Source organism: Peromyscus leucopus, chromosome 4, assembly GCF_004664715.2.
Source record: "Peromyscus leucopus breed LL Stock chromosome 4, UCI_PerLeu_2.1, whole genome shotgun sequence".
Taxonomy (NCBI): domain Eukaryota; kingdom Metazoa; phylum Chordata; class Mammalia; order Rodentia; family Cricetidae; genus Peromyscus; species Peromyscus leucopus.
Genome location: NC_051066.1, coordinates 126,891,704 through 126,918,717, shown reverse-complemented (window position 1 = coordinate 126,918,717; position 27,014 = coordinate 126,891,704). Strand labels below are relative to the sequence as shown.

Here is a 27,014-nt window from a genome sequence, read left to right as displayed (position 1 = left end):
TTTTTTCTAACTGACTAGGCAGGGTGGTTTACACAGGAAGTCTAGGGGGTGGAGTCAACCCTGGGCCCAGGATTCTACTATCCTGCTCTGTGATCGGTTGGTTTCACAAGTCAGTTGGCCAGGGGCAGAGTTGACTCTGATCTGACTGAACCAAACTGTGTTTCTTTCTGCCCTGATCTGAGCTATCTTTCCCTAGTTCTGGGCTCCAGGGTCAGGGTAGGTTTTTTTTAGCCAGCCCCTTTTTCCTACAATACCAGTATAGGCATTGTCAAAACTCACAGTGTGTGTGTGTGTGTGTGTGTGTGTGTGTGTGTGTGTGTGGGGGGGGGGCGGTGGCGGCACACACTTTTAATCCCAGCACTTGGGAGGCAGAGGCAGGTGGATCTCTGTGAGTTCAAGGTCAGCCTGGTCTACAGACCAAGTTCCAGAACAGCCAGGGCTACACAGAGAAACACTGTCTCAAAGAAAGAAGAAAAAAGAAAAGAAAAAGAAAAGAAAGAAAAAGAGAAAAAGAAAACCAAAACCATCTCTCAGTGGGTGCACTTCTTTACTTTGGGTTCTGCCTGGAACTGAAGTATAAGATGAGAGGGCAGGAGATATGGGTCAGCTGGTAAAGCTCCTGCTGCACAAATATGAAGACCTGAGTTCAGATCTCCAGAACCCTTATAAAAATCTGGCTGTAATCCCATCCCAGGAGAAGTAGAGATAAGAGGTTCCCTGGTGCTCACTCTCCAGCCAATCTAACTGAATCAGTAGGCTCTAGGTTCAGTGAGAGACTCTAGCTCAAAAAATAAGGTGAAAGCCATGCAATGGGGGATGCACACCTTTAATCCCAGCACTCAGCATGCCAAGGCTACACAGAGAAATCTCAAAAAAAACAACAAAAACAAAAAACAAACAAACAAAAAAACCCAATTGAGGAAAACATCCAACACTCAATATCTGGCCTCTACATATATGTGCATTAGCAACCACGTGTACACACACAAAGTAGATTGGTTAAGGACCTGAAAACATGATCAGCTAACTGACATTTACAGAAAACTGACTCCACTCCCAAATAAGCATTAGTAAATAAACCGGTAACAATTACCATGATGGACCTTGTTTGGGACCTTAATACAAGTCTCAAAAAATTACAAAGACTGAAGTAATATCAAGTGTGTTCTATCATCGTGATATCTAATACTGTATATACTAATCAAAAATTATTTAGGAGGTGAATGGGATCAAAACATTGTATAAAATTCTCAATTTATAAAAATTGTTTTTTAAAATTAATTTTAAAAATATATTCTCTATATAAATGAAATCAAATTAGAAACCAAATCCTAGCACTAGTTCGAGGCTAGCCTGGTCTACATAGTGAGTTCCAGGATAGCCAGAGCTACATAGAGCCTGTCTCAAACAAACCAGCAACATCAAAAAGAATCCAAAACCAGTCTGAGAGCTGAAGCTAGGCGTGGCAGCTCAAGACTGTAATTCTAGCACTTAGGAGGCTGAGGCAGAGCATCAGCAGTGCCAAGGTCTCCTCTGGGCCCTTACAAGGATGCTGCTCATCTACACAGCATAAGTTATCTGCTCAGTACTGTCCAGCCTCCTCCAGCCTCCCACAGCTCCTGAAGAAGGCTCAGCCTCACCTGTGGCCTACTGAAACCTTTACTTGGCCAAGTAACTTTTCCTGGGGGCTTATTCTACTGCTAAGGAAACAGATTTATTCCCCTACCCCTGGATGTTTACATCTTCTACTAGATAAATATTTGCTACTTTTGAAAAATGTATCATGAAAACAGACTCAAACTGAAGACTGTTGATTTTTATTTATAAAAGTACAGCATTTACTATGGGAATGCAATGATTAGAGATACAGCTTGTAACAAAGCTTAACAGGTGGCAGATTATACTTGTAGCCACGTGCTCCTGGTCTATAGTCTCTCATTGATTTTTGTTGTCCTGTCTTTTGAGGTGCTAGGGATGGAACCCAGGGCTTCTCAAATGCTAAGCAAGTGCTCTACCACTGAGCTCCCCCCAGGTGCCCTTCGTGGTTATTTTAGAGCATGCCTGTAAATTTAAAATCAAAGGAAGAGGGGAGGTCCAGTGAGGATGTTTCCATGAGCTAGACTTAGCGTCACACCTGGCGGAGCCTGAAGTCCCCGCTGCCGTCAGGACAGTCAGGACAGCACGTGCTCCAGGACCCCTTGTCTGATCAACTGCTCACACTTCCACCGAGGCAAAAAGTGCTGCCAGCAAAAGGGAGTGAGAGAAATGATTAGGAAAAATTTAATTATATTTCACATCAGTAAAAAGCAACAGTTATCATATACCTTATCAACTTCTACAGCTAAGTAAATAAAAGCTAAACTCAACTAATTTCCTTTTTTTTTTTTTTTTGGTTTTCCGAGACAGGGTTTCTCTGCATAGCTTTACACCTTTCCTGGAACTCACTCTGTAGCCCAGGCTGGCCTCGAACTCACAGAAATCCACTTGCCTCTGCCTCCCGAGTGCTGGGATTAAAGGCGTGCGCCACCACCCCCGACCTACTTTGCTATTATAACCAACTAAAACTGATAGTACTAAGAGATGAACACTACTAGTAAAGTTATTATTTTTATAAAAGTCATTGCATAATTCTTAAGATTTATTCATTTTTATTTTATGTGTATGAGTGTTTTGCCTACATGTATCTATGTGTACCACATGTATGCCTGTTGCCCGTGGAGGCCAGAAGAGGGCACTAGATCTCCTTGGACTAGGGTCCTCCGCAAGAGCAGAAAGTGTACTTAACCACCAAGTCATCTTTCCAGCTCCTATTCACCAAGTTTTTAAAAATTATTAAGTGTTAAACACACACACACTGAGTGACAGTTGCTTTAACACCGTATTCATAAGTATTAAAGAATACATGTTAAGCATTTCTCCATTAGTGTCTGAACTATGTGGATGACCTACACAAATACACAGTCAGTTTTAGGTGTAGACAGATATATTTTTAAGTAACTAATTTAGTATGCATGCATGTGTGTGTGTGTGTGTGTGTGTGTGCATGTGCAGATACAGACATGCGTAGGCCATAGCATGTATGTGAAAGTCAGAAGACAACATCTCAGGATGTCTCTTGCCATTTTATGGGATCCAGGGATTGAACTCAGGTCATTGGGCCTGTGTGCTAGTACTTTTATTTACTATGCCATCTTGCTGGCCCATGATCAGGTATTTTAGAAATTCCTTAACATTAAACAGTAGAAAATAGGTTTCAAACACAGATAATGTAAGTTGTTGAGGCTGTTCACATGTCCACACAAGAGTAAATGAACAGGCTCAGGCCTCATTGGCTCAGCACACAGTGGGCAGATCAGCAACAGAGCTCCGGAAAACCTCAACAAATTGAAAGCACTTCCACTCATCTTGCTCTGAGGACAGCTTTGCTCCTGGCAACTGCAGGTTCCCATGGCACCTTCAGAACACAGATTTTTTTAAAGCACCTTAATTCATCATCTGGTTTTGGTGCAGTATGTTTAAGGAGACACATGGGAGAGAACAGTTGGTTTAACAAAGATTTTAGGCTATCTTTGAAATCAGTTCTACAAACCTACTTTTGGGAAATGATAGCTGCACACTAATAAAGCAGATCAATCACCCTCTTGGGCCAGAGCACAAGATGACTAGAAGTATTCTGTTCCAGGATGTAAACAGTCCACATCATGATTTAAGGACAAGACACTAACTGGTTAACACCCACATGGCAGGACAGGCAAAGAAGAAAGAATGGCCCTTATATTCCTTTACTGTGACTTCAGAAAACAGGGAGAGGATAAAAATGAACTGGGTTAATATGAAGTCACAGCTCTTCAATGACAATCTTATCCTAATAAGCTGTTCTGCTTACATATTAAGTACTTAAAAGTTCTTGATCTACACCATGATTTCTTGCCGTAAAGAACAAGGTTAAAATGAGGTATAAGCTGAAAATGGTTCCTTAAGAATTTTCATAAATTCACTGGGTGGTGGTGGCACACGCCTTTAATCCTGCTGCAGGCCGCAGGAATATATCATAAGAACTCAGCTGGTTATGGCAAAGTCACTACCTGGAGGGATCAGGGAATTACTCCAGAGGAAGCCAAATCTCAAGGAGTTTTTGGTGTTATTTGGCTTGTTATAAATCAGCTGTATTCTGTTATGAAAATCATGTGTGCCTTCATAGTTTTCCCAATTGACTTTTCCCTTAGAAGGGCTAACAGTGTGGACTGATCACTCTCTGGACATACACATTCCAGGAATTTGGAGAGCAGCTTCAGGAAAGGCTTTCTCTGGAATCACATATCTCCCTTAGCTACTTTCCAGGACTAACAGGAGACACTGCCTAGGGGGCGCCCAACTTTCAATGACTAACAGTGATAGCAGCCCACATGCAAGTCTCCTGACTTAAGGCAAATTCCACAAGGAGACACCGCCTAGGTGAGGTGCACGTTAAGTAAAAAATAGCTTTACACAATTTAGCTCGGACCCTCCCTTTTTATAGTGGACTTCCAGAGCATGTAGAGGACGGAGAAGAGAAAAGAGAATGTAAGAACTAGATGGGTAAGAACTTGAGAGGAACAAACAGAGATGGGAAAGAACTAGATTGAAGGGCTAGAAGAGAGTACTAGAGGAACGAGATTGAAGATGAGGAAGAGTCAGATGGGAAAGTCCTAGCTGGGTAAGAACAAGGTGAAAAGGACCTAGATGAGGCAGAATTAAGACGAGAGAATTAAGATAGAACTTAAGAGGGAACAGTAGATAAACAGAGAAATCAGGCAAGAAAGGAGCTAGGCACGAGAACAGAACTGAAGCTGTGTATATGTGGATGTTATGCCAGAGGAATTAAAGCAAGTGGACTATAGAGCTCGGTGTGCTGAGATTCTATTTCCTGAAAATAGTCCTTGCTGTTAGTAGTTCTCTCTCCTGAGCCCCTGGAATGTATTTAAGGCAGGTCCCTCTAATATTATACAAGATAATCCCAGTACTTGCGAGGCAGAGGCAGGTGGATCTCTGTGAATTTAAGGCCAGCCTGGTCTACAGAGCGAGTTCCAGGATAGGCTCCAAAAGCTACACCACAGAGAGAAACCTTGTCTCAAAAAAAAAAAAAAAAAAAAAAAAAATCCATAAAGTCAGGGACAAGCTCAAACCAACATTCTTTTGCTTCTTACTCTAGTACTATAGATATGAACCTATCTATAGCTTCATGCATGCTGGACAGCTGGACAAGTGCCACCAAAAAAAAGAGGGTTGGAGTTCGACAAGGCACAACTCCAACCCTCTTTTTATTTTTTAAGATAATATCTCACTAAACTGCCAGGTATGGCTTGGAATTTCCTTTGTAGCCTAGGTTGGTTTAAACTTGCTATTGTGACCAACCTGGTCTGGAACTCTGGAATTAAAGACAAACACCACTGTATGTGGTTGGTCTTCAACTTTTGGTCCTCCTGCTCAGGTGGGATTACCTCCTGAGTAAATGGGATTACCAACTCTTAAATTCAGTATTTTAATAGTCCCCAAATAATCTGTCAACTAATTAGAATAAGGCCCATCATAATAATTACTCAGGAAAATGTTTAGTATTAAATATAATCAGCAGCCTAGTAAATAAATAAATTTTTTCTTGCCATATGAAACATTTGCTTCAAGTCTTAGTATTTAGAAAAAGTCCAGAAAGGTCTGAGATACAGAAGAACATCACAAGGAGATATTCTTTTTGCTGATGAATCCAGCATTTCCTTACACACATTCTTAACAAAGTTTAAAGCATATGACAACAGAAAATACCTGACTATTTTTTTTAAGCAGGACTGAAGTGCCATCATCAACTTCAAATTCTCCATAGTCTTTCAAACACCGTACCTGAAAGAACAAATTGAGACTTTGTTTTTTCTTTGAGACAGGGTCTTTAGCTGTGTTGACTAGTTGAGTCTTAGGCTCAAGTGAGCCTACTGTGTCGGCCTCCTGACTAGCTGAGAACGTAGCTATGCCCCAGCATACCTGGTTTATGTTATTATGTGTAGTAATCAAAAGGAAAACAGGTGCTGCATGAATATCTATGTAATATCTAGATCCACTCCAGCCTCACTTTGTAGTAGTAGTATGAGAACGGACACAGGTAAGTTTGCCAGTTCCTGCTTTTGGAAGAGATTCTTCCAATCTTCAATATGCAGACTCATTCCAGGGAATTCTTAGCAGCAGAAAATGAAAGCTGCGTGACAACAGAAGCAAAAACGTTGTACTGAATTATCTTTTAATTTGTAAAAATTTGTAATCATCTCAGCTTGTCCTCATCTTAACCTTATTCTTTAGGCAACCAGGTTATGAAAACTGAGGTCCTGGTTGGAAGGTAGAGGAGTGAGGCAGTCTTTGACAGCAACTCCTGCAAAGGAAAGAACTATCTGGGCCGTCAAGACAGCTGAGAGGGTAAAAACACTTGCTGTGTCAGCCTGGTGACCCCTGACCTCACAGGATAAGGAGAGAACCAACTCCCCAAAGTTGTCCTCATGTATACCAAAGGACACACAACTGCAGTCAGGTACACGTTCCATGTAAATAGTTCTTTTGAAGGGACAACACTAAGTGCTCTCCAGGAAGACAGAGGCATTCCACCTCATGAGAACTGGGGAGGAGTTTACTCTCCTGAGGGTTAGGACCCATACTGCACTGCCACTGCCTTCCAGTAACGCCAACTCCAGCAACAAGTACCAGATATTTGTACATGTCCTAGAATTAGTCTGAAATTTGACAACTCTCAGAGCTTTTTAACTTAGTGTGAGAAATACTATTAGAGGAAAACCTCTACTGCTGTATTGACTTCTTTGAAAAGACTGATTTTGGGGAAAAGGTGCTGTGGCCAAGTGTGTCCCCTCAATCACTTTAGGATTACTTTTTCCCCATTTTGTGACAGGGTCTTCTGTAGCCCAGGCTGGTTCTAAACTCTAAACTTCTGCCTCAGCCTCCCAACTACTAGGACTGCAGGTATGAACTACCACACTTGGCTTAAATTACCTACTTCTACACATTAATATTCTTTTTTTTTAAGATTTATTTATTTATTATGTATACAGCGTTCTGTTTGCATGTATCCCTGCAGGCCAGAAGAGGGTGCCAGATCTCATTACAGATGGTTGTGAGCCACCATGTGGTTGCTGGGAATTGAACTCAGGACCTCTGGAAGAACAGCCAGTGTTTTTAACCTCTGAGCCATCTCTCCAGCCCCGGCATTCATATTCTTAAATTAAAAAAAAAAAGTCAAGCATGGTGGCTCAAGCCTGCAATCCCAGCACTTGGGAGGTGGAAGCAAGAGGATCATGAGCTAAGTAAGAGTTACCCTTGACTACACGGTATGTTCCAGGTAAACCTCAGCTGCATGAGACCCTATCTCAGTATATATATATACTTGTGTGTGTGTATACACACACACACACACACACACACACACACACACAAACACACACACACACACTGTCTCATATCATTACTCATTTAATATCCAAAAGTTCCCACTTGTCTCACACATATTTTGTTTTTTTCCCATTTTATTTCATGTGGATGGGCGTTTTACCTGCATTTGTGTCTGTACACCACATGTATAGTATCCAAGTGGGGTGGAGGGCATCGGGTCCCCTAGGACTGGAATTAGATGGTTATGAGCTGCCATAGAGGTGCTGGGGTTGAACCTGAAGCCTCTGGAAGAGCAGCCAGTGCTCTTTTACCACTGAGCCATCTCTCCAGTCCCTCATGGATATTTTCCTAAGTTTTCATGTTGAAACTAGAATCTGAGAGATTGTACTTTATGTCTTACCTTTCAATCTATAGGTTTCTCTCCCTCTTTAGAAACTTTTTCTTTTTGGCAATCTATTTGTGGTACTAAAGCCAAAACTATTAAAATGGGTGTACTGATGAAATTTTAGGTGTCCATGCTAAAGACAGTGGAAACTATCTTCTCCTCACTCTTGTCTTAAGTTTCCTTTCTTTCTTTGTAAGAGAAGTTAGTAAATCCTCCTCTTTGATAAAGGGTAGCACAATGTGCACATTAAGGTAAGTTTACCTACTTCAATATAGAGGCTTTTGGGGGGTTTCACATCCTGGGTGATGTCCAATCCTTCCTCTCCTCCCAGTGACCTCATGTAAGTAGCAAGAGACTTTTTATAATGGTTGAACCACTCCATCTGTGAACATAACAATGGTCATTTACAAAGGTTTAAGAAAATTTGTACAGAGCAGTGGTGGTGCAAGCCTTTAATCCCAGCGCTCAGAAGGCAGAGCCAGGCGGATCTCTGTGAGTTTGAGGCTAGCCTGGCCTACAGAGCGAGATCCAGGACAGAACCAAAGCTATACAGAGAAACCCTTATGTGGGATGGTCTATATGTCAAATTACTCTGATTGGTCAATAAATAAAACACTGATTGGCCAGTGGCCAGGCAGGAAGTATAGGCGGGACTAACAGAGAGGAGAAAAGAAACAACAGGAAGGCAGAAGGAGACACTGTCAGCCACTGCCAGGACAAGCAGCATGTGAAAATACCAGTAAGCCAAAAGCCATGTGGCAAGGTATAGATTTATAGAAATGGATTAATTTAAGATACAAGAACAGTTAGCAAGAAGCCTGCCATGGTCATACAGTTTATAAGCAATATAAGTCTCTGTGTTTACTTGGTTGGCTGTGGGACTGGTGGGTGACAGAGATTTGTCCTGACTGTGGGCCAGGCAGGAAAACTCTAGCTACAAAACCCTGTCTCAAAAAAACCAAAAAAAACAAAAAAAACAAAAAAAAAAAAAAAAAAAAAAAAAAAAAAAAAGAAAAGAAAAAAGAAAGAAAGGGAGAAAATTTGTACAAACCACGTACTACCATTTCAAAATTGACACATCCTAGGGCTGGATCTTCCCACAGCAATTAATTATTAAAATCCCCCACAGACATTCCCACTAGCCCAATGATCTCTTCCCAGGAATTTCAGGTTGTGTCAAGTTGACAAAGCTATCACAACTACCAAAGTGAAGGCAGCTCTGGCAGACATCAGACACTCGGCCGGCATGGTCTGAGCAACAGCATATAAAAACCATAGGGAAAACAAAGGTCCACAAGCTCCACTGACCCCGCCCACTGTGCATGGACCTATCAGACTCCAACTTCAGAGGACCCTCAAGAACGACCAGAAAGGTGCCCTAGTACCTCACCCCTGTTTTATTTCAAACCCTGTGGAACCCCTCACCCTTTTATTCTTCTTGGTACACTTTTAGTGTTACTTTCACCACCACCCCTTTTTTTGTTTGTTTGGGATTTTTTTTTTAATTTAATTCAATTTTACATATCAGCCACGTTGTTTGGGATTTTATTTTTTGGTTTTTCAAGACAGGGTTTCTCTGTGTAGCCCTGGCTGTCTTGGAATTCACTCTGTGGGCAAAGCTGGCCTGGAACTCACAGAGATCCGCCTGTCTCTGCCTCTGAGTTCTGGGACTAAAGGCGTGCGCTACTATCACTGCCTGGCTTGCTTGTTTTTTGAGGTGACTATGGTTGAGATATCATGTTTTTTTCTTTTCTTTTCCAATTTCTTGCTTTTTTCCCTGAATAACATTTATCTCACTCAGCTTCTGTCCCCATTCTTGTATTTAATCTTGCTTCTCTATTTTCCTGCCTCCTCCTCATGTCATTCATTTACTGTTCTCACACTCACTCTGAAAATGACCTTTGTCCCACACTCTGCAGTGGCTTTGCCAGTTTTCCTTTTGTGGTCACTGATGATCCATTAGTGGGCTGCACTTGACTTTAAGTGTATCTATATCTTGTCTGGCTTCTTGGTTTGTTGCTATCACAGAAATTTGCTTTCTCTCTACGGAGGGTACTAGAGATTAAGCCTTCAAGAAGATCCCCAAATAAAACAGGGAGAGTTCCTGACCAGCAGATATGCACATCACAAGACAGAGACCCCAAAACATGAGAAAGTGTGGCACACTGGCTCCTCAAAAGGCTCTCTGTAATTCACTACCAAACTCAGTGACAGTGAAACAGCTATAATGCTAGTTGACAATCTCAAAAGTTTACTAGTGAAAACTGATCAATGTTTTCTAAGACAATACAAACAAATGGATTCAATAAATCCAGAACCTAAAGAGAAGAAAGTCAGCAATACAGAGGGCAAGGGAGGGTAAGGAAGTAAAATGAATAAATTAGGGACAAAAAGGCTGCAACCTGCTGGGTGGTGGTGGTAGTGGTGGTGGTGGTGGTGGTGGTGGTGGTGGTGGTGGTGGTGGTGGTGATGGTGGTGGCATACACCTTTAATCCCAGTGCTTGGAAGGCAGAGTTTGAGGCCAGCCTTATCTACAAAGCAAGTTCCAGGACAGCCAGAGATGTTACATAGAGAAACCCTGTCTTGTGGGGGAAAAAAAAGCAACCTAGTGGAAAATGTCAGAAATTGTGGGGAAACAAAACAAAACAAAACCCATGGAGCAGAAGAGGAAATAACTATATTCAAGATCAACAAGGAAATAAGCATCACTACACAAGGACCGAGAATTCTGGCACACAATCAAGAGACCAAACCTAAGAATCCACAGGATAGAAGTGAAGGTAAATTTTAAAGGGTTAAGAGATTCCACTCAATGAAATTATAACAAAAATTTCCTAAATCTAGAGAAAGAAAGATATCAGACATAAGAGGTATTAGAACCCTAAAGACAAGACCAGAGAAGAACCTCTCTAACATATTGTAGTCAAAATGTCAAAAATGCAAAGCAAAATAGAATTATAAGATGATATAACAATTGGAAACATGTTGAGGCTATAAAAGGTCAGATAGGTCCTGATCCAATGGCAGTAGGTGATTCAACACACCATTTTCTTTTTTTCATTTTTTATTTAATTATTTTTTTTTTTGGTTTTTCCAGACAGGGTTTCTCTGTGTAGCTTTGGAGCCTGTCCTGGAACTCACAGAGATCAGCCTGCCTCTGCCTCCCGAGTGCTGGGATTAAAGGTGTGCGCCACCACCGCCCAGCTCAACACACCATTTTCATTCAAACTGAAACCTGAGTTAAATTATACTGCAGAGGCTGGAGAAATGGTTCAGTGGTGAAGAACACTTGTTGCTCTTGCAGAGGACCTGGGTTCTATTTCCAGCATCAACATAATGGCTCACAACCAATTGTAATTCCAGTTCCATGGAATCTGACCCCTTCTTCTGACCTCTAAGGGCACCAGGCATGCACATGGTGTCCATACATACACATAGGCAAACCATTCATAAAAAATAATCTAAAAAAAAAATCAAACTACACTGTAGATCAAATGAGCTTACTAGATACACACAGAATATCTATCTAACAGGTAATGAATATACATTCTTCTTAGCAGCCCATAAGCTTCTAGAAGAGAGATCACATTCTGGGTCACAAATCAAGTCCTAGATAATACAAGAGAATCTAAATAACTTCTTGTATCTTATCAAATTGATGCCATAAAACTAGAAATCAACAAGAAAACTACTAAAACCACACAAATATTTGGAGAGTCAATAATAAATTTTTGAATGACCACTGAGCCACTGAAGAAACTGGGGAGGAAACTGAAAATTACCTAGAATCAAACAATGTGAGAATACAATGTACCAAAGTCTTTGGTACACAGCTAAAGCAGTTGTCAGAGGAAAGGTGGGAGCTATAATAAGCACTTACCCAGGGAAATTAGATCCTCCCACAAAACAAAACAAAACAAAATAAAAACCTGGCAACGCACCTTAAGGTTCTAGGAAAACAAGAATGGTCCAAACCCAAATGCAGGAGGACGAGAGAAATAATAAAGATCATGGCAGAAATGAATGAAGTAGAAACTAAAAAAATAATATATAGACACAATCAAAAAATGGATAAATTCCTAGGCACATAAGATCTGCCTAAAGTAAATCAAGAAGAAGCAAATCCATTATAATCAGTGAGACTATAGCAACCGTAAAAGGCCTCCCAACAAAGGAAAGCCTCAGGACTAGATGGGTTGACTGTCAAATTCTACCAAACCTTTCAAGAAGAGCTAGCACAAATACTTTTATTAAACTATTCCATAACAGAAGGAAGGAAACAATGCCAAATGCATTGTACAAAGCCAGCATTATCATGACACCAAAACCCCATGACACAACAAAAAAAGAAAACTACCAAGTTCCCTGATAGACATAAAAACTTGCAATAAATTCTTAGAGTCAGAATTAAAGAACACATTAAGAAGATCAGACATGACCACGTTGACTTCACTCCAAGGACGAAAGGTTGGTTCAACACACACAAATCAAAAGATGTAATACAATATATAAATAGTTAAGGACAGAAATCATGTATCACTGATGCAGAGAAGTATCAACAGTTGTCAGTGAGGACTCTCGATAGTGGAGGCTAGAAACCATACAGTCAGTGGACTGGGCTTTAGACCTCACTAACAGTGTGGCCTCCTGGGAGGGGAGGAGAGAAGACAGCTCAGTGACAGGGTTGGTAATTCAATGGTCATATCTCTGGAGCATAAAACCCCAATCACTTAGACACCAGTGCTGTGTAATAGTACCTGGATGGAGCTGGGTGGTGGTGGCACACGCCTCTAATCCCAGCACTCGGGAGGCGGGGCCAGGCAGATCTCTTGTGAGTTCAAGGCTAGCCTGGTCTAAAAAGTGAGTTCTAGGAGAAATATAAAGAGAAACCCTGTATCAAAAAAAAAAAAAAAAAAAAAGAGCACCTGGACGGCAATGCTTTGTGTACCATTATGGGATGTGTCGGGAGGGTGTCATGCTCTGCTGTACAAGCATAAGATACAGAAGCTTAGAGTCTCCAACCCTCTCAGCCCTGCCTCACGAGTCTCATCCAGCTGGTTCCCATTTGTATCCACTTTGCATTGTATCCATTTGGCTTCTAGACACTGATGTTTGAAGCTGAATGGTTTTCTGAGTTTTATGATTCATTCTGGTGAAGTACTGAACCTATAGGAATCATTGAACATTAGAACTTGTAACTGTTGTCTAAAGTAAGGGGAACTTTCATTGAAGACTTAGGTGAAGTATGGTCTAACTTCAGGCAGTTACTCTCTGAAGTCCTTGTAAACTGTATCATTTTTAAAGGAGATAATTTAGACACAGGGAGAGGTGTAGCAGGAATCTTAACAGGTCTTATTAATAAAAACAAACCTGAAGCAGGTATTAGGGTGAATGCTGGAAGATCAGAGAAGTAGAACAAGCCACAGCTACCTCATCTTGCCAATACCTCAGCTGATCCTGTTTCCTCAGACTGGGAAGCCTCTGTGTCCTCATCCAAATGGATCTCAGCTGAACTGCTACTCAAAAGCCTGAAAGCTTAACCAGCCTAGTTCCTGGTTTTCACGCCTTATATACCTTTCTGCTTTCTACCCTCAATTCCTGGGATTAAAGGCGTGAGTCACCATACCTGGCTGTTTCCAATGTGGCCTTGAACTCACAGAGATCCAAATGGATTTCTGCCTCTGGAATGCTAGGATTAAAGGCGTGAGTGCCACCATTTTCTAGCCTCTGTATCTAGTGGCTGTTCTGTTCTCTGACCCCAGATAAGTTTATTAGGGTGCACAATATTTTGGGGAACACAATATCACCACAGAGAGGTCAAGTTACTTGCTTGAGATAGACAGCTTTTGGATAGTAAGGATTTAAGTTTATTTGGCTTCAATACAATATCTGAAGTAATCCTATGCCTTGGACCAATCAAGACTTATTACCAATATGAATGTGTAATATTGATTAGAATGTATATATATATACCTATATGTATACATTGTATAGAAAACAGCCAAGTAATAATTCCAGTTTTTAATCCCAAAGATGGATTAGTAGTAAATAGCATATTGGGCAGGATGGTGCACATTTTAATCCCAGCACTCGGGAGACAGAGGCAGGTGGATCTCTGTGAGTTCAAAGCCAGCCTGGTCTACAAAGCCAGTTCCAGGACACCCAGGGCTGTTATACACAGAAACACTATTTTGAAAAACAAAAAAAGAACTATTGGGACTCTATTTTGTTAAGTACTTAGTTTTCCACACAGTACAAGCACTTAGAAATACGCCCCACCACATACTTCCTATCATAGTATATAAGAAATTAGTTCAAGGCCAGGTGTGGTAGCACATGCCTTTAATCCCAGTACTCAGGAGTCAGAAGCAAGCAGATCTCTGTGAGTTCAAGGCTAGCTTGGTCCACAAAGCTAGTTCCAGGAGAGCAAGGGCTACACAGAGAAACCTTGTCGCTAAAAAACAAAAACAAACAACAACAACAAAAAAAAATAGTTCAGGTTAGAAATTGCTGATTTCGAAGACCCTGACATTAATCCATGCACATATGAACACTTGGTTTTTGACAAAGGAGCCAAAACTATACAATGGAAAAAAGAAAGTATCTTCAACAAATGGTGCTGGCATAACTGGATCTCAATATGTAAAAGATTACAAATAGATCCATATTTGTCATCATGCACAAAACTCAAATCCAAGTGGATCAAAGACCTGAACATAAATCCAGTTACACTAAACTTAATAGAAAAGAAAGTAGGAAGCACTCTTGAACGCTTTGGCATCCACAGTATATAAAGAACTCAAGAAACTAGACATCAAAATACTGAACAGTCCAATTGAAAAATGGGCTAAAGAGCTAAACAGAGAATTCACAAAACAAGAATCACAAATGGCTGAAAGACATTTAAAGAAATGCTCAACATCCTTAATCATCAGAGAAATGCAAATCAAAACGACTCTGAGATACCACCTTACACCTGTCAGAATGGCTACGATCAAAAACACCAATGACAGTCAATGTTGGAGAGGATGTGGAGCAAAGGGAACACTCCTCCACTGTTGGTGGGAATGTAAACTTGTACAATCACTGTGGAAATCAGTATGGCGATTTCTCAAAAAATTAGGAATCAAACTACCTCAAGACCCAGCCATCCCACTCTTGGGCATATACCCAAGGAATGCTGATTCATACCATAAAGATACATGCTCAGCTATGTTCATAGACAGCACTATTTGTAATAGCCAGAACCTGGAAACAACCTAGATGCCTGTCAATGGAAGAATGGATGAAAAAAATGTGGTACATATACACAATGGAGTACTACTCATCAAAGAAAACAATGAAAGGGCCGGGCGGTGATGGCGCATGCCTTTAATCCCAGCACTCGGAAGGCAGAGGCAGGCGGATCTCTGTGAGTTCGAGGCCAGCCTGGGCTACCAAGTGAGTTCCAGGAAAGGCGCAAAGCTACACAGAGAAACCCAGTCTTGAAAAACAAAACAAAAAAAAAAAAAACAAACAAAAAACAAAAACAAAAAAAAAAAACAATGAAAGCATGAAATTTACAGGCAAATGGATGGAACTAGAAAAAAATCATCCTGAGTGAGATAACCCAAACCCAGAAAGACAGTCATGGTATGTATTCACTCATAAGTGGATTCTAGATATAAAATAAAGAACAATCAGACCACAACCCATAGAACCATGGAGGCTATATATATATATATAGCATGGAGGTCCCTAGGATGACTGTGGCTTATAATAAATTTCGGTTTTACTCAATTATTGAAAAAAAAAAAAAATAGCCAAACGAATGGAAACACATGAGCTATGAATCAAAGGCTGAGGGGTCCCCAGCTGGATCAGGCCCTCTGAATAGGTGAGACAGTTGATTGGCTTGATCTGTTTGGGAGGCAACTAGGCAGTGGGACCGAGTCCTGTGCTCATTGCATGAGTTGGCTGTTTGAAACCTGGAGCTTATGCAGGGACACTTGGCTCAGTCTGGGAGGAGGGGACTGGACCTGCCTGGACTGAGTCTACCAGGTTGATCGCAGTCCTCGGGGGAGGCTTTGCCCTGGAGGAGGTGGGAATAGGGGGTAGGCTGGGGGTAAGGGGAGGGAGTGGGAGGGGGGAGAACAGGGGAACCTGTGGCTGATATGTAGAACTGAATGGTATTGTAAAATAAAATAAAAGGAAAAAACAAAAAAACAAACAAACAAAAAAACCCAAAAAACTAGATAGCAAGAAGCCTGAGCCATTAGGCCAAACAGTTTAAATAATAAAAAAAGAAAAAAAAAAAAAAGAAAGAAAGAAATTGCTGAATACTAAAGAAAAAAGAGAAACACAGATAACTATTGTTAGAGAACATAGATAGCATTTTTATACATTTGAATAGTGCTAACTTACTTCTTCAGCAGACATGTGGAATCGTAAAGCATTTGGCAAGACACTGCCATATTCCCACCTGAGTGCTCTAATCCGAAGCAACCGGTCATACCTAAGATGTGAAGGGATTAGATGGTATAAGAATAAAAGGGGTCAAAAGTCATTCTGATGAGAAGACTCAAGACTCACCAAAACCTAAATGGAACATGGGGACTTTGTTTGGCTACTGATTAGAAAGACACCAACAAGAAGACATCTTTGGAACAATGGAAAAAAACATGCATAAAAACTGTTTAGATTGTTGGTGCGGTGGCAAATGTCTTTAATCCCAGAACTTTGGAGGTAGAGGCAGGAGGGTCACTGTGAGTTCAAGGCCAGCCAGGACTACATAATGACACCCTGTTTCAATTTTAGAAAATTGTTTAACTCTCCAAATGTGACAATATACAGTGTTACAAAAGCCAAGAGATCCTTACTGCTTAGAGACAAAAAGCGTTAAGAATTCAGTGGTGAGCTGCCATGATAATCCAAACTAGTGCAGCATAAAAACAATATGCAATGAAGTAAATGTGGCAAAACACTAAGGTCTAAGCCCTAGGTTCTACAGAGCAAGTTATATTGTTTCCACTTTTTATGAATACACTAAATAATTTTAAAAAATTAAAAAAAAACATAAAAAGGAACAACAGAAGATTTCTTTCTTCCTTGCTACCAACTGAGAAGCCAAAATACATCAAAAACGTTCCTAGGTTCCCTGATACTCCAAGCAAAACCCAAGACACTTACAGGTATGCTATAGTGCAGCGTCGATTTCTTAACAAAGAACAATGCCGAAATTTGATGGTTGGTATCAAATCACCTCGTCCAGCTGACTTTGCTTCATTCCTGGTAAGGACATAGAAAGAGCAAGAAACATATTCCAGTGTAGGTAAAAGTTTCAAAGCCAGAATGACTGACATACATGCTTGCTTTGTCCATTTAAAGTTAGTAGCAGTAAACCCGAGCAGAGTAGCTACCACCATGCCAGTGCTTTCATTAATATATTAAAAGAAAAAAACAGAACTGGGAACAGTGGTACACACCTTTGATCCCAAGCATTTAGGAGGCAAAGTCAGAGAAATCTCTTGAGTTAAAGTCATCCTAGTGAGACCCTGTATTTATCAGAGAATCTAGGTTGTGTTCTTGTAGTGCTGAAGATCAAATCCAGGGCCCCACACATGCTAGACGAGAGCTCTAACACTAAGCTTCTTCCTGACCACAGAGAGCCATTCTACAAACTTCTGCCACTCTGTGGAGGTCAGGCTAAGTCTCCACATTCCTTACAACTGCTTACAATGTAAAGATATCATAACCAGATTATAAGAAACCAATATAATACATTTGGACTAGCAGGGCATGGTGGCACCATATCTATAACCCTAGCACTTGACGGAACTACAAAATGAGATCTTTTCTCAAAAGATTAAATTTAATAGCAGAATAATGTAGAAAGTACACATAAAACTCTTCACATTTACACATGATTAGTTGAAGGGTTCCCCTTTATTCACAAGTTATTTTTTAAATTTTTATTGCATTTATTTATGTGTGATGCAGTTTGTGTAGAGAACAGATCAGAGGGCAACTTTAAGGAGTTTATCCTCTCCTTTTACCATGTGAGTCCTGGGGGTCTAACTCAAACCATCAAACTTAACAGCAAGTACCTCCACCCACAGAGTCATCTCACCAGCCCTATTTTTTTTTTTTTTTTTTCAAAATCTTTTTATTTGGGTTGGGTGGTGATGGCACATGCCTTTAATTCCAGCACTCAAGAGGCAGGTGACTCTCTGTGTTAAAGACCAGCCTGGTCTACAGAGAGAGTTCCAGGATAGCCAGGGCTACACAGAGAAAAAACTTAGAGAAAAAAAAAAATCTTGAAAAAAACTTAGAGGAAAAAAAAATCTTTTTATTTGTATAGGTGTTTGTACCACATGCATGGAGTTCCCACAAAGGCCAGAAGAGGGTATCAGATCCCCAGGAACTGGAGTTTTAGATCATTGTGAGTTGCCATGTGGGTTCTGGGAATCAAACCCAGTGCTCTCAAGAGCAGCTGGTATTCTTAACCACTGCTATCTTTCCAGCCCCCTCACAGGTAATTTTAGTCAGAAACTAGTAACAATGATCACCTCCCCAGCGAGAATTTAACAGAGTAAGGGACAAATTTCTGGATCATTAATTTGCAGAGTACAAATACATGGAGTACGGAAAATTCAGTCCCTTACTGGACCAAGACCTAATAGGCCAACTCTAAAATATATCTTTATTCTGTTTATTGTAGTCAATGACCTGAATGACCACTGTGTCCCCTCCTCTCTGCTTGTTAAATACATATAGCAGCCAGGATGACCTTAAGACAGACTGCCTACCCCCCACCCATTCTCTCATCTGATGACACCCTCTTCTCCTTGCTAAGTTCCAGCCACACTGGTCTTTAAGTGTGGTTTCCTGAGGACTAGCCTCTTTAAGATCCTTAACATATGCTGTAGCTACTGCCTGAATGCTCTTTGCTCACCTTGATTGTTTGAGTGACTAAAACCCTCTTCTTGAAGCCTCAGCTGAAATATCTTTTCCTCAGAGAAAACTCCCAGTTCCTCAGTTTCAGTTATACTTCATATTGGCTCCTAGCATTATTCTCTCTTGCAGCCTTTCTTTAGAGCAAAGTATCATAGTGTCTGTCTCCTAAACAGTAAGGGTCACGAACAGAAATCAAGGCTATGTTAGTTATCATGGAAATACCAGAAATATTTATCAATGCAAATTTATTCAGTGTATGTCTGTTGAATGGATTAATGAACAACTTTGCAGAATTGCGTTCAAGACTTGACATCGAACTCACATTTACTACAGTCCTCATTATATTGGTAAAAATTTTTCTGTTATCTACATATAATGTGTTCCTATCGTTTGTATACCTCACAGATCTTATCATCATATTATTAATTTCTACATCCAAGTAACTCAGACCTCTCTAGGTAAGATTCTGACTACCACTGGGCATTAATCCCAGCACTTGAGAGGCAGAGGCAAATGGATCTCTGAGTTCGAGACCACCCTGGTCTACCCCAGCTTTATCCAGTTTTCAGCACTCTCTCTCTCTCTTTTTTAAATCTTACCATGTGATGGCAAGATTCACCACTGTATGAAATGCCAGGCCTTGCTTAAATATCCAGTAACTCTATAGCCCTCTCTTGACCTGATAAGTGGTAGCCTTTTGTGATACCAGTTCTCAATAAACTCTGCTCATGGTGTCAGAAATCACTGCTGTTCCTGCTCAGAGGACCCTTCTCCTTCAAACACACTAAGGCATCTGTTAATGAAACGAAAAGCGAGAACTAAGTATTTACTTGCATTGTGGGCTTTATCTGCTCCTGTCTCATCTTTTAAAATCTACCTTAATTCTTTCAACTTAGAAATCATACATCATAATACATCATGAAGATGTATTAAGCATCTAGCATATGTGAAGCACTGTCCAACCACAGAGCAGCAGAAACTCCTTTAGGTTCGAGTCCTGTGCTTACTTGTACAACCAGGGTAAGATCAGGTTCAGAAAATTAAAAAAAAAAAATTACATCCCCCAAAGAGATAAAAGGTTCTGATTTTAACATCTCATTTTTTATTTTATTTTATTTATTTGTTTGTTTGTTTATTGGTTTTTCAAGACAGGATTTCTTTGTGTAGCTTTGGAGCCTGTCCTGGAACTCACTCTGTAGACCAGGCTGGCCTCGAACTCACAGAGATCTGACTGCCTCTGCCTCCCTAATGCTGGGATTAAAGGCATGCACCTCCATCACCCGGCTCATTTTTTATTTTTAAAACATTGATATTATCACAACTTACACATCAGACTGGTTTTGTTCATACAAAGCTTTCATCTCCTCCAGAACTTGTCTGAGTCCATCCTCCTGAAATGTATAAATATATTGATTTCCCGATTAATTTCAATCTGTACTATATTTATTTTTCATTTAGATACCTTAACAAAAAATAGTCTTCACAATATATTTCCATGGCTACAGATATTGGTAAGAAACATAAAATGGTATAGCCTGTAGAAATCAGTTCCACAGCTGTTCACACTTAAAAGGAATGGACAGAGTTCCTGAACCCAGGATGCCAGGCAAGCAGGAGGATCAAGACTTCAAGGTCTTCATACATGACATAGATACCCAATCTTTTTTTTTTTTTTTTTTTTTTTTTTTTTGGTTTTTCGAGACAGGGTTTCTCTATGTAGCTTTGTGCCTTTCCTGGAACTCACTTGGAAGCCCAGGCTGGCCTCGAACTCAAAGAAATCCACCTGTCTCTGCCTCCTGAGTGCTGGAGATACCCAATCTTAAAACAACAAAGACTGTAGGTGCAGCTCAAGGGTGGAGCACTTTCCTAGCTAGCAGAAGACCTCCATCCCCAGCACCAGAAAAAAGTTAAACTGAACTACCATGTGACCCGGCAATTCCACTTCTAGTTCTAGACCCAATCCCATTCTTAGACATGTTTTCTTTGTTATTTTCTTCCTTTCACTCCTTCATTTTTTTCTACTACTGAGCTAAATCTCCAACCCATACACAAAAACTTACACACAATTTTATTGTGTTTGATTTTTTTTATTTTCAGGTTTTCATAATTTTTGTTTTGTTTTGTTTTTTTGTTTTTGAGACAGAGTCTTGCTAGTACTATGTGACCCAGGCTGACCTCACATTAAATCTTCTGCCTCAGCATCCCATGTCCTGGAATTACAGGCATACACTGGGCTTTCTGCAAATGTTCTTGGCAGCATTATTCAAAATAGTCAAAAGAAAAAATAACTCAAAGGACCGACAACAGATGGAAATATAAACCAAATGTGGTATATCACCCAATGGAGTATCATTTAGCAATAAGAAGGAATGAGTACTGATACGTTCTACAACATAGATGGATCCTGACAATTCCATGTTAAAGCAGAGACAGCAGACACAAAAGGACTGTAATACCTAGGAAGGCAAATTCATAGACAGAAAAGCGCTTTAGCCAAGCACAGCAGCACATGCCTAGAATCAATCCTAGCAACTGGAAAAAGTATCTCAAGTTGAGGCCAACCTGAATTTTTTCAGACAGTGAAACCTTGTCTCAAAAAAACAAAATAAGCCAGGCGGTGGTGGCACACACCTTTAATCCCAGCACTCGGGAGGCAGAGCCAGGCGGATCTCTGAGTTTGAGGCCAGCCTGGGCTACAGAGTGAGTTCCAAGAAAGGCTCAAAGCTACACAGAGAAACCCTGTCTCAAAAAATCCAAAAAAAAAAAAAAATCTTGTACAATAAAGCAACCTCTGGAGGCATCATGATCCCTGACCTCAAGCTCTGCTATAGAGCTATAGTAATAAAAAACAGCTGGTACTAGCATAAAAAACCGACATATGGACCAATGAAATTGAATTGAAGACCCTGACATTAATCCACACACATATGTACACCTGATTTTTGACAAAGAAGCCAAAACTATACAATGGAAAAAAGAAAGTATCTTCAACAAATGGTGCTGGCATAACTGGATGTCAACATGTAAAAGATTGCAAATAGATCCATATCTGTTATCATGCACAAAACTCAAGTCCAAGTGGATCAAAGACCTCAACATAAATCCAGTTACACTGAAATTGATAGAAGAGAAAGTAGGAAGTACTCTTGAACGCATTGGCACAGGAGATCACTCCCTAAATATAGCACCAGTAGCACAGACACTGAGAGAAACAATTAATAAATGGAACCTCTTAAAACTGAGAACTTTTGTAGGGCAAAAGACACGGTCAGTAAGACAAAAAGACAGCCTACAGAATAGAAAAAAGATCTTCACCAACCCCACTTTTGACAGAGGGCTGATCTCCAAAGTATATAAAGAACTCAAGAAACTAAACATCAAAATACTGAACAATCCAATTAAAAAAATGGGTTACAGAGCTAAACAGAGAATTCTCAAAAGAATCTCAAATGGCTGAAAGACATTTAAGGAAAGCTCAACATCCTTAGTCATCAGAGAAATGCAAATCAAAACGACTCTGAGATACCATCTTACACCTTTCAGAATGGCTATGATCAAAAACACTAATGAAAGTCTATGTTGGAGAAGATGCGGAGCAAGGGGAACACTCCTCCACTGTTGGTGGGAGTGCAAATTTGTACAGCCACTGTGGAAATCAGTATGGTGGCTTCTGAGAAAATTGAGAATCGATCTACCTCAAGACCCAGCCATACCATTCTTGGGCATATACCCAAGAATGCTCAATCATACCACAAAGATACATGCTCAACTATGTTCATAGCAGCATTATTTGTAATAGCCAGAACCTGGAAACAACCTAGATGCCCTTCAACTGAAGAATGGATTAAGAAAATGTAGTACATATACACAATGGAGTACTACTCAGCAGAGAAAAACAATGACATCATGAAATTTACAGGCAAATGGATGGAATTAGAAAAAAAATCATCCTGAGTGAGGTAACTCAGGACTCACAAAGACAACAAACATGGTATGTACTCACTCATAAGTGGATACTAGATATAAAGCAAAGGACAATCAGACTGCAACCCACAGAACCAGGGAGGCTACATAGCAGGGAGGACCCTAAGTTGACTGTGGCTTATAATAAGTTTTGGTTTTGCCCGATCACTGGGCAAGCTTTAGTGAAACATTTCACTATTAGGATAAGAATTTGTACTGTATCAAGCTGATGAAAGAATATGTGGCTGTACTTTCAGGAGGGGAGGCTAAAATCTTTTTAGATTATGGATTAGCCTATAGAAAAATGTCTGCCGTAAATCAAACAGTGAAGGGGAAGATGATAGGAATCTCACTTACACAACTTAAGTAAAACATAGCTCTCTGAACAGATGAAGATAGGTTTCTTCTGTATCCCAGAATCTAATCAATATTTATATGTATAATTCAGCTATTATTTGGCTTAAAAGGGCTTATTGGGAAATGTTAGTATTTTTACTATTTTCTACAGAGAAAATATTTTCCAGTTTCAAATAACCATGGAATTTTGAATTATAACCTCTTTTTATGTTCAAGCTATCTGTATATTATTTCTCCTGTAGTTGTACATAAAATGCTTTTACATTAAAAAAGGACAAATACTATAGAATTGTATTACATGAAATATATAGAATATACAAATTCATAGAGACAGAAAGATTAGATGTTATCTCAAGATGGAGAAGAAAGGAATATAGAGCAATGATTTCTTAAGTACAGAATCTCTGTTTTGTGTGATGGAAAAGCCCCACAAATGGACGTAGTAAAAGGACATAATATCATGACTGTAATAAATCAATACAATTAATGTAATTAATGAATATCACATAGTTATTGAATAAAAAATAAAACGGGCAACTTTATATTAGAATGCATATTTTACCAACTAAAAGGTAAAACAAATAGCCATTTAAAAAGTGCAATAAGGCCGGGTGGTGGTGGTGGTGGTGGTGGTGGTGGTGGTGGTGGTGCACGCCTTTAATCCCAGCACTTGGGAGGCAGAAGCAGGCAGATCTCTGTGAGTTCGAGGCCAGCCTGGGCTACCAAGTGAGTTCCAGGAAAAGGCACAAAGCTACACAGAGAAACCCTGTCTCGAAAAACAAAAATAAATAAATAAAAAAAAAATAAAAAGTGCAATAAGGACTGGGGAGATGGCTCAGTTGTAACACAAATCTTAAAAGGTCTTATAATAAAAACCCAGAGCCAGATATTGGGGAGAAACTGAGAGATCAGAGAGAGAGAACAAGTCACAACTAACTTCACCTCGACAACACCTCAGCGACCCTGTTTCCACAAATTCTCAGACTGAAAGCCTCACACCTGAGGGTCTCAATTGAGCTGCTTAAAAGCCTCTAGTTCCTAGTCCTCAAGCCTTATATACCTTTTCTGTGTCCTGCCATATTATTTCCTGGGATTAAAGGCATGTGTGCTTCCCAAACCAAGACATGAGATCTCAAGTGCTGGGATTAAGGGTGTGTGTCACCATGCCTGGTTTTGTTCCTAGTGTGGCCTTTGTTCCTAGTGTGTAGTCACACAGATCCATAGATCTGCCTCCTGAATACTAGGATTAAAGGCATGTGCTACCACTGCCTAACCTCTATGTTTAATATAGTGGCTGTTCTCTTCTCTGACCCCCAGATAAGTTTATTGGGGTGCACAATATATCAATCACACTTCCACAGGACTCAGGTTCAATTCCAGCACTCACATGGTGATTCATAAACATCTGTAACTCCAGTTCCTGCTCTCTTCCGACCTCCGTGGGCACCAGGCATGCATGTAGCCGTAAAACATACATGCATGCAAAACATTCATACACAGAAAATTTAAAAATAAATCTTTAAGCCAGGCGATGGTGGCATGCACCTTTAATCCCAGCACTTGGGACACAGAGGCAGGTGGATCTCTGTGAGTTCGAGGCCAGCCTGTTATACAGAGCATGTTTCAGGACATCCAAGGCTACACCGAGAAACCCTGTCTCAAAAAAAAAACAAAAAAACAAACAAACAACAACAACAAAAAAAAACCAGTAAATAAATCTTTAAAATAAAAAAGCACAATAAAATTACTGAACTACTGAAAACATACACCACAATAAGAATAGTCTTTTTGAAGTCAGCCTGGTCTACAGAGTGAGTTCCAGGACAGCCAGAGCTGTTATACAGAGAAACCCTGTCTCAAAAAAACAAAACAAACAAAAGTCTCAGATTATACTGGGCAAAAGAGGCCAGATACAGATACAAAGGGTGCACACATGATTCCATATGGCCCTTCACAGGGCATCAGGCTCTTTCTAGAAGTGTCAGCTCTTAGCAGACTGAACCCAGATACATGAAAGAAAAAAAGTCAATCATCTACAAGCAAGGAAAGGAAATGGATGGTTTTCAAAGGCTTCAGGTGGGACCTGGCTTCACAGCGACCCCCAGAACTACTAGGGTTACATCAAGATGCTATTGGTTCATCAAGAGGCTGGGTGTAAAGATATATGTGGAGTTGGAGAGATTACTCAGCGGCTAAAAGCACTTGCTGCTCTTGTAGAGGACTTGGGTTCCCAGCACCCACATCCTGAAGCTCACAAACGCCCAGTTCCAGAGGATCCCATACCCTCTTTAGGCTTCCATGGGGCACCTGCATGCAGGTGACGTACATACACGTATTTTGTTGTTGTTGTTTAAAATAGTGTTTCAGGCCCGGCGGTGGTGGCGCACACCTTTAGTCCCAGCACTTGGAAGGCAGAGCCAGGCGGATCTCTGTGAGTTCGAGGCCAGTCTGGACTACCAAGTGAGTTCCAGGAATGGCGCAAAACTACACAGAGAAACCCTGTCTCGAAAACAAAAAAAAACAAAACAACAACAAAAAACCCAAATAAAATAGAGTTTCAGGCCAGCCTGGATAACATGAGGCCTTGTCTCAAAAAAACAAAATCAAGAAACAGATGAGGAAATTCACCACGTCAATGAATAACATGGATATGAGTCCTTCCTTTTTCTTCCTACAATTGGCTTGGCCCAGTTTCAAACTTTTTGTTCCCGAGCTCGGCACCTAGCAAAGAGGTAAAGTGAACCCAGCAACTGACATGTGAGAAGAATCTTCCGCAAGACAAAGCTGACTAGCCCAGGGAGTGTCCACATAGGCCCCGCCCCCTCGTTTGAGGCCCCGCCCCCAGGCCCTCGGCACGCCCCTCCCCGTCCGCCACTCCTCACGTTGAAGGCCGGCAGCTGCCCTTCCGGCGCGCGGTGTAACTCGCGGACGAGCTCCATAGCTTTTTCGCAGAACATGACGGACGCTCCTGGGTCCCGCGGTCCTGTCAACTGCCAAGCCACGCCAAACGGTCGCTGGGCTCTCGGCCGCGGCACTTCTATTGTTCGGAGCCCCAAAGCGCTCAGCCGCTCCTCCTCGCTTTGGCGCCAAACAGGCTCAGCCAATGGAAGGGCGCTGTTGGATGGGGGTGGGGCCCTAAGGCAGCCGAGCGGGGACATTTGACCTCATTGAGTAGCCGCACTGAGAGTCAGGAAAGGAGGGTTAAGAGGATGGTTTTTCCCTGGCAAAGCCGGGCAAGTCAGATGCGACCGAGACCCTAAGCTGAATCAAAGAGCTGTTTTCGATTGTGCAGCAAAGTAAAGTGCACATTCTTCCCTTCTTTTTATTTTTTCTATTTGAATTAATTGTCTTTAGATTCCAAGGGAAACCTTCAAGTTAAGAGGAAAAGTCGAGAAACTAGTTGTGAGGCAGTGTTCCGTTTTAGCTCTGCAGTGCCGGTTGTTTGACATTGAAGAGAAACCATCTTTTATTGGGTACTTTCTGTATGGTAGGGACTATAATTTATTTCAGTTAATTCTCAATTCTCCCTACGGGGTATGTAGAACTGATAAGGAAACCAGAACAGTTAATTTACTGAAGGCCACACAGCTTCTAAAATAATTAAAACCTATTTTCTGTGCTTTGCACTTTCAGCTCTGGCACTCTTTGATTTTTTTTTTTTTTTTTTTTTTCAACATTTTCTTGTTGCTTTGCGCCTTTCTGAACTCATTGTAGCCAGCTGCTCGATCACAGAGATCCGAGTGGCTCTGCCTCCCGAGTGCTGGGATTAAAGGCGTGTGCCACCACCGCCCCGCTACTCTTTGATTTTTAAAGCAGTTATTTAAAAATATTTGCCAACTGGAAATGTCACAGATAACAGCAGTTCAAAGTTGGGCATAATACTGTGGTCGAATGCCTGCAGTCCCCAAACTTCTGTGGCTGAAGAAGGCAGATTACTTCAGTTCAGGAATTC

General features: G+C 40.8%; 1 protein-coding gene across 3 annotated transcripts; it reads right to left on the bottom strand.

Annotated features, from left to right (window-relative positions):
* Positions 1-1,795: 1,795 nt before the first annotated feature.
* Gins1 (GINS complex subunit 1) lies at positions 1,796-26,167 on the bottom strand. 3 transcript variants are annotated; one of them, XM_028893445.2, is made up of 7 exons: positions 25,945-26,167; positions 20,069-20,133; positions 16,976-17,074; positions 16,211-16,301; positions 8,073-8,189; positions 5,803-5,877; positions 1,796-2,240 (listed from the first exon to the last, which is right to left on the bottom strand). In XM_028893445.2, the coding sequence occupies exons 1-7, from the start codon at positions 26,017-26,019 to the stop codon at positions 2,172-2,174; spliced, it is 591 nt and encodes a 196-aa protein (XP_028749278.1). In that variant the 5' UTR covers positions 26,020-26,167; the 3' UTR covers positions 1,796-2,171. The 3 variants fall into 3 exon arrangements, with proteins under 3 accessions (XP_028749278.1, XP_037061179.1, XP_028749280.1); XM_037205284.1 differs by lacking the exon at positions 25,945-26,167 and adding an exon at positions 25,818-25,893; XM_028893447.2 differs by lacking the exon at positions 8,073-8,189.
* Between the last annotated feature and the right edge of the window lie 847 nt (positions 26,168-27,014).

Excerpts from the sequence above, each read along its gene's own strand:
- Gins1 (XM_028893445.2), bottom strand. The coding sequence starts at position 26,019 with ATGTTCTGCGAAAAAGCTATGGAGCTCGTCCGCGAGTTACACCGCGCG. Across the intron at positions 17,075-20,068 it reads GAACAAAACCAGTCTGATGT|GAATGAAGCAAAGTCAGCTG; the intron begins GTAAGTTGTGAT and ends TGTCCTTACCAG. Across the intron at positions 2,241-5,802 it reads TGCTTAAAAAAAATAGTCAG|CACTTTTTGCCTCGGTGGAA; the intron begins GTATTTTCTGTT and ends TTTTGCTGGCAG.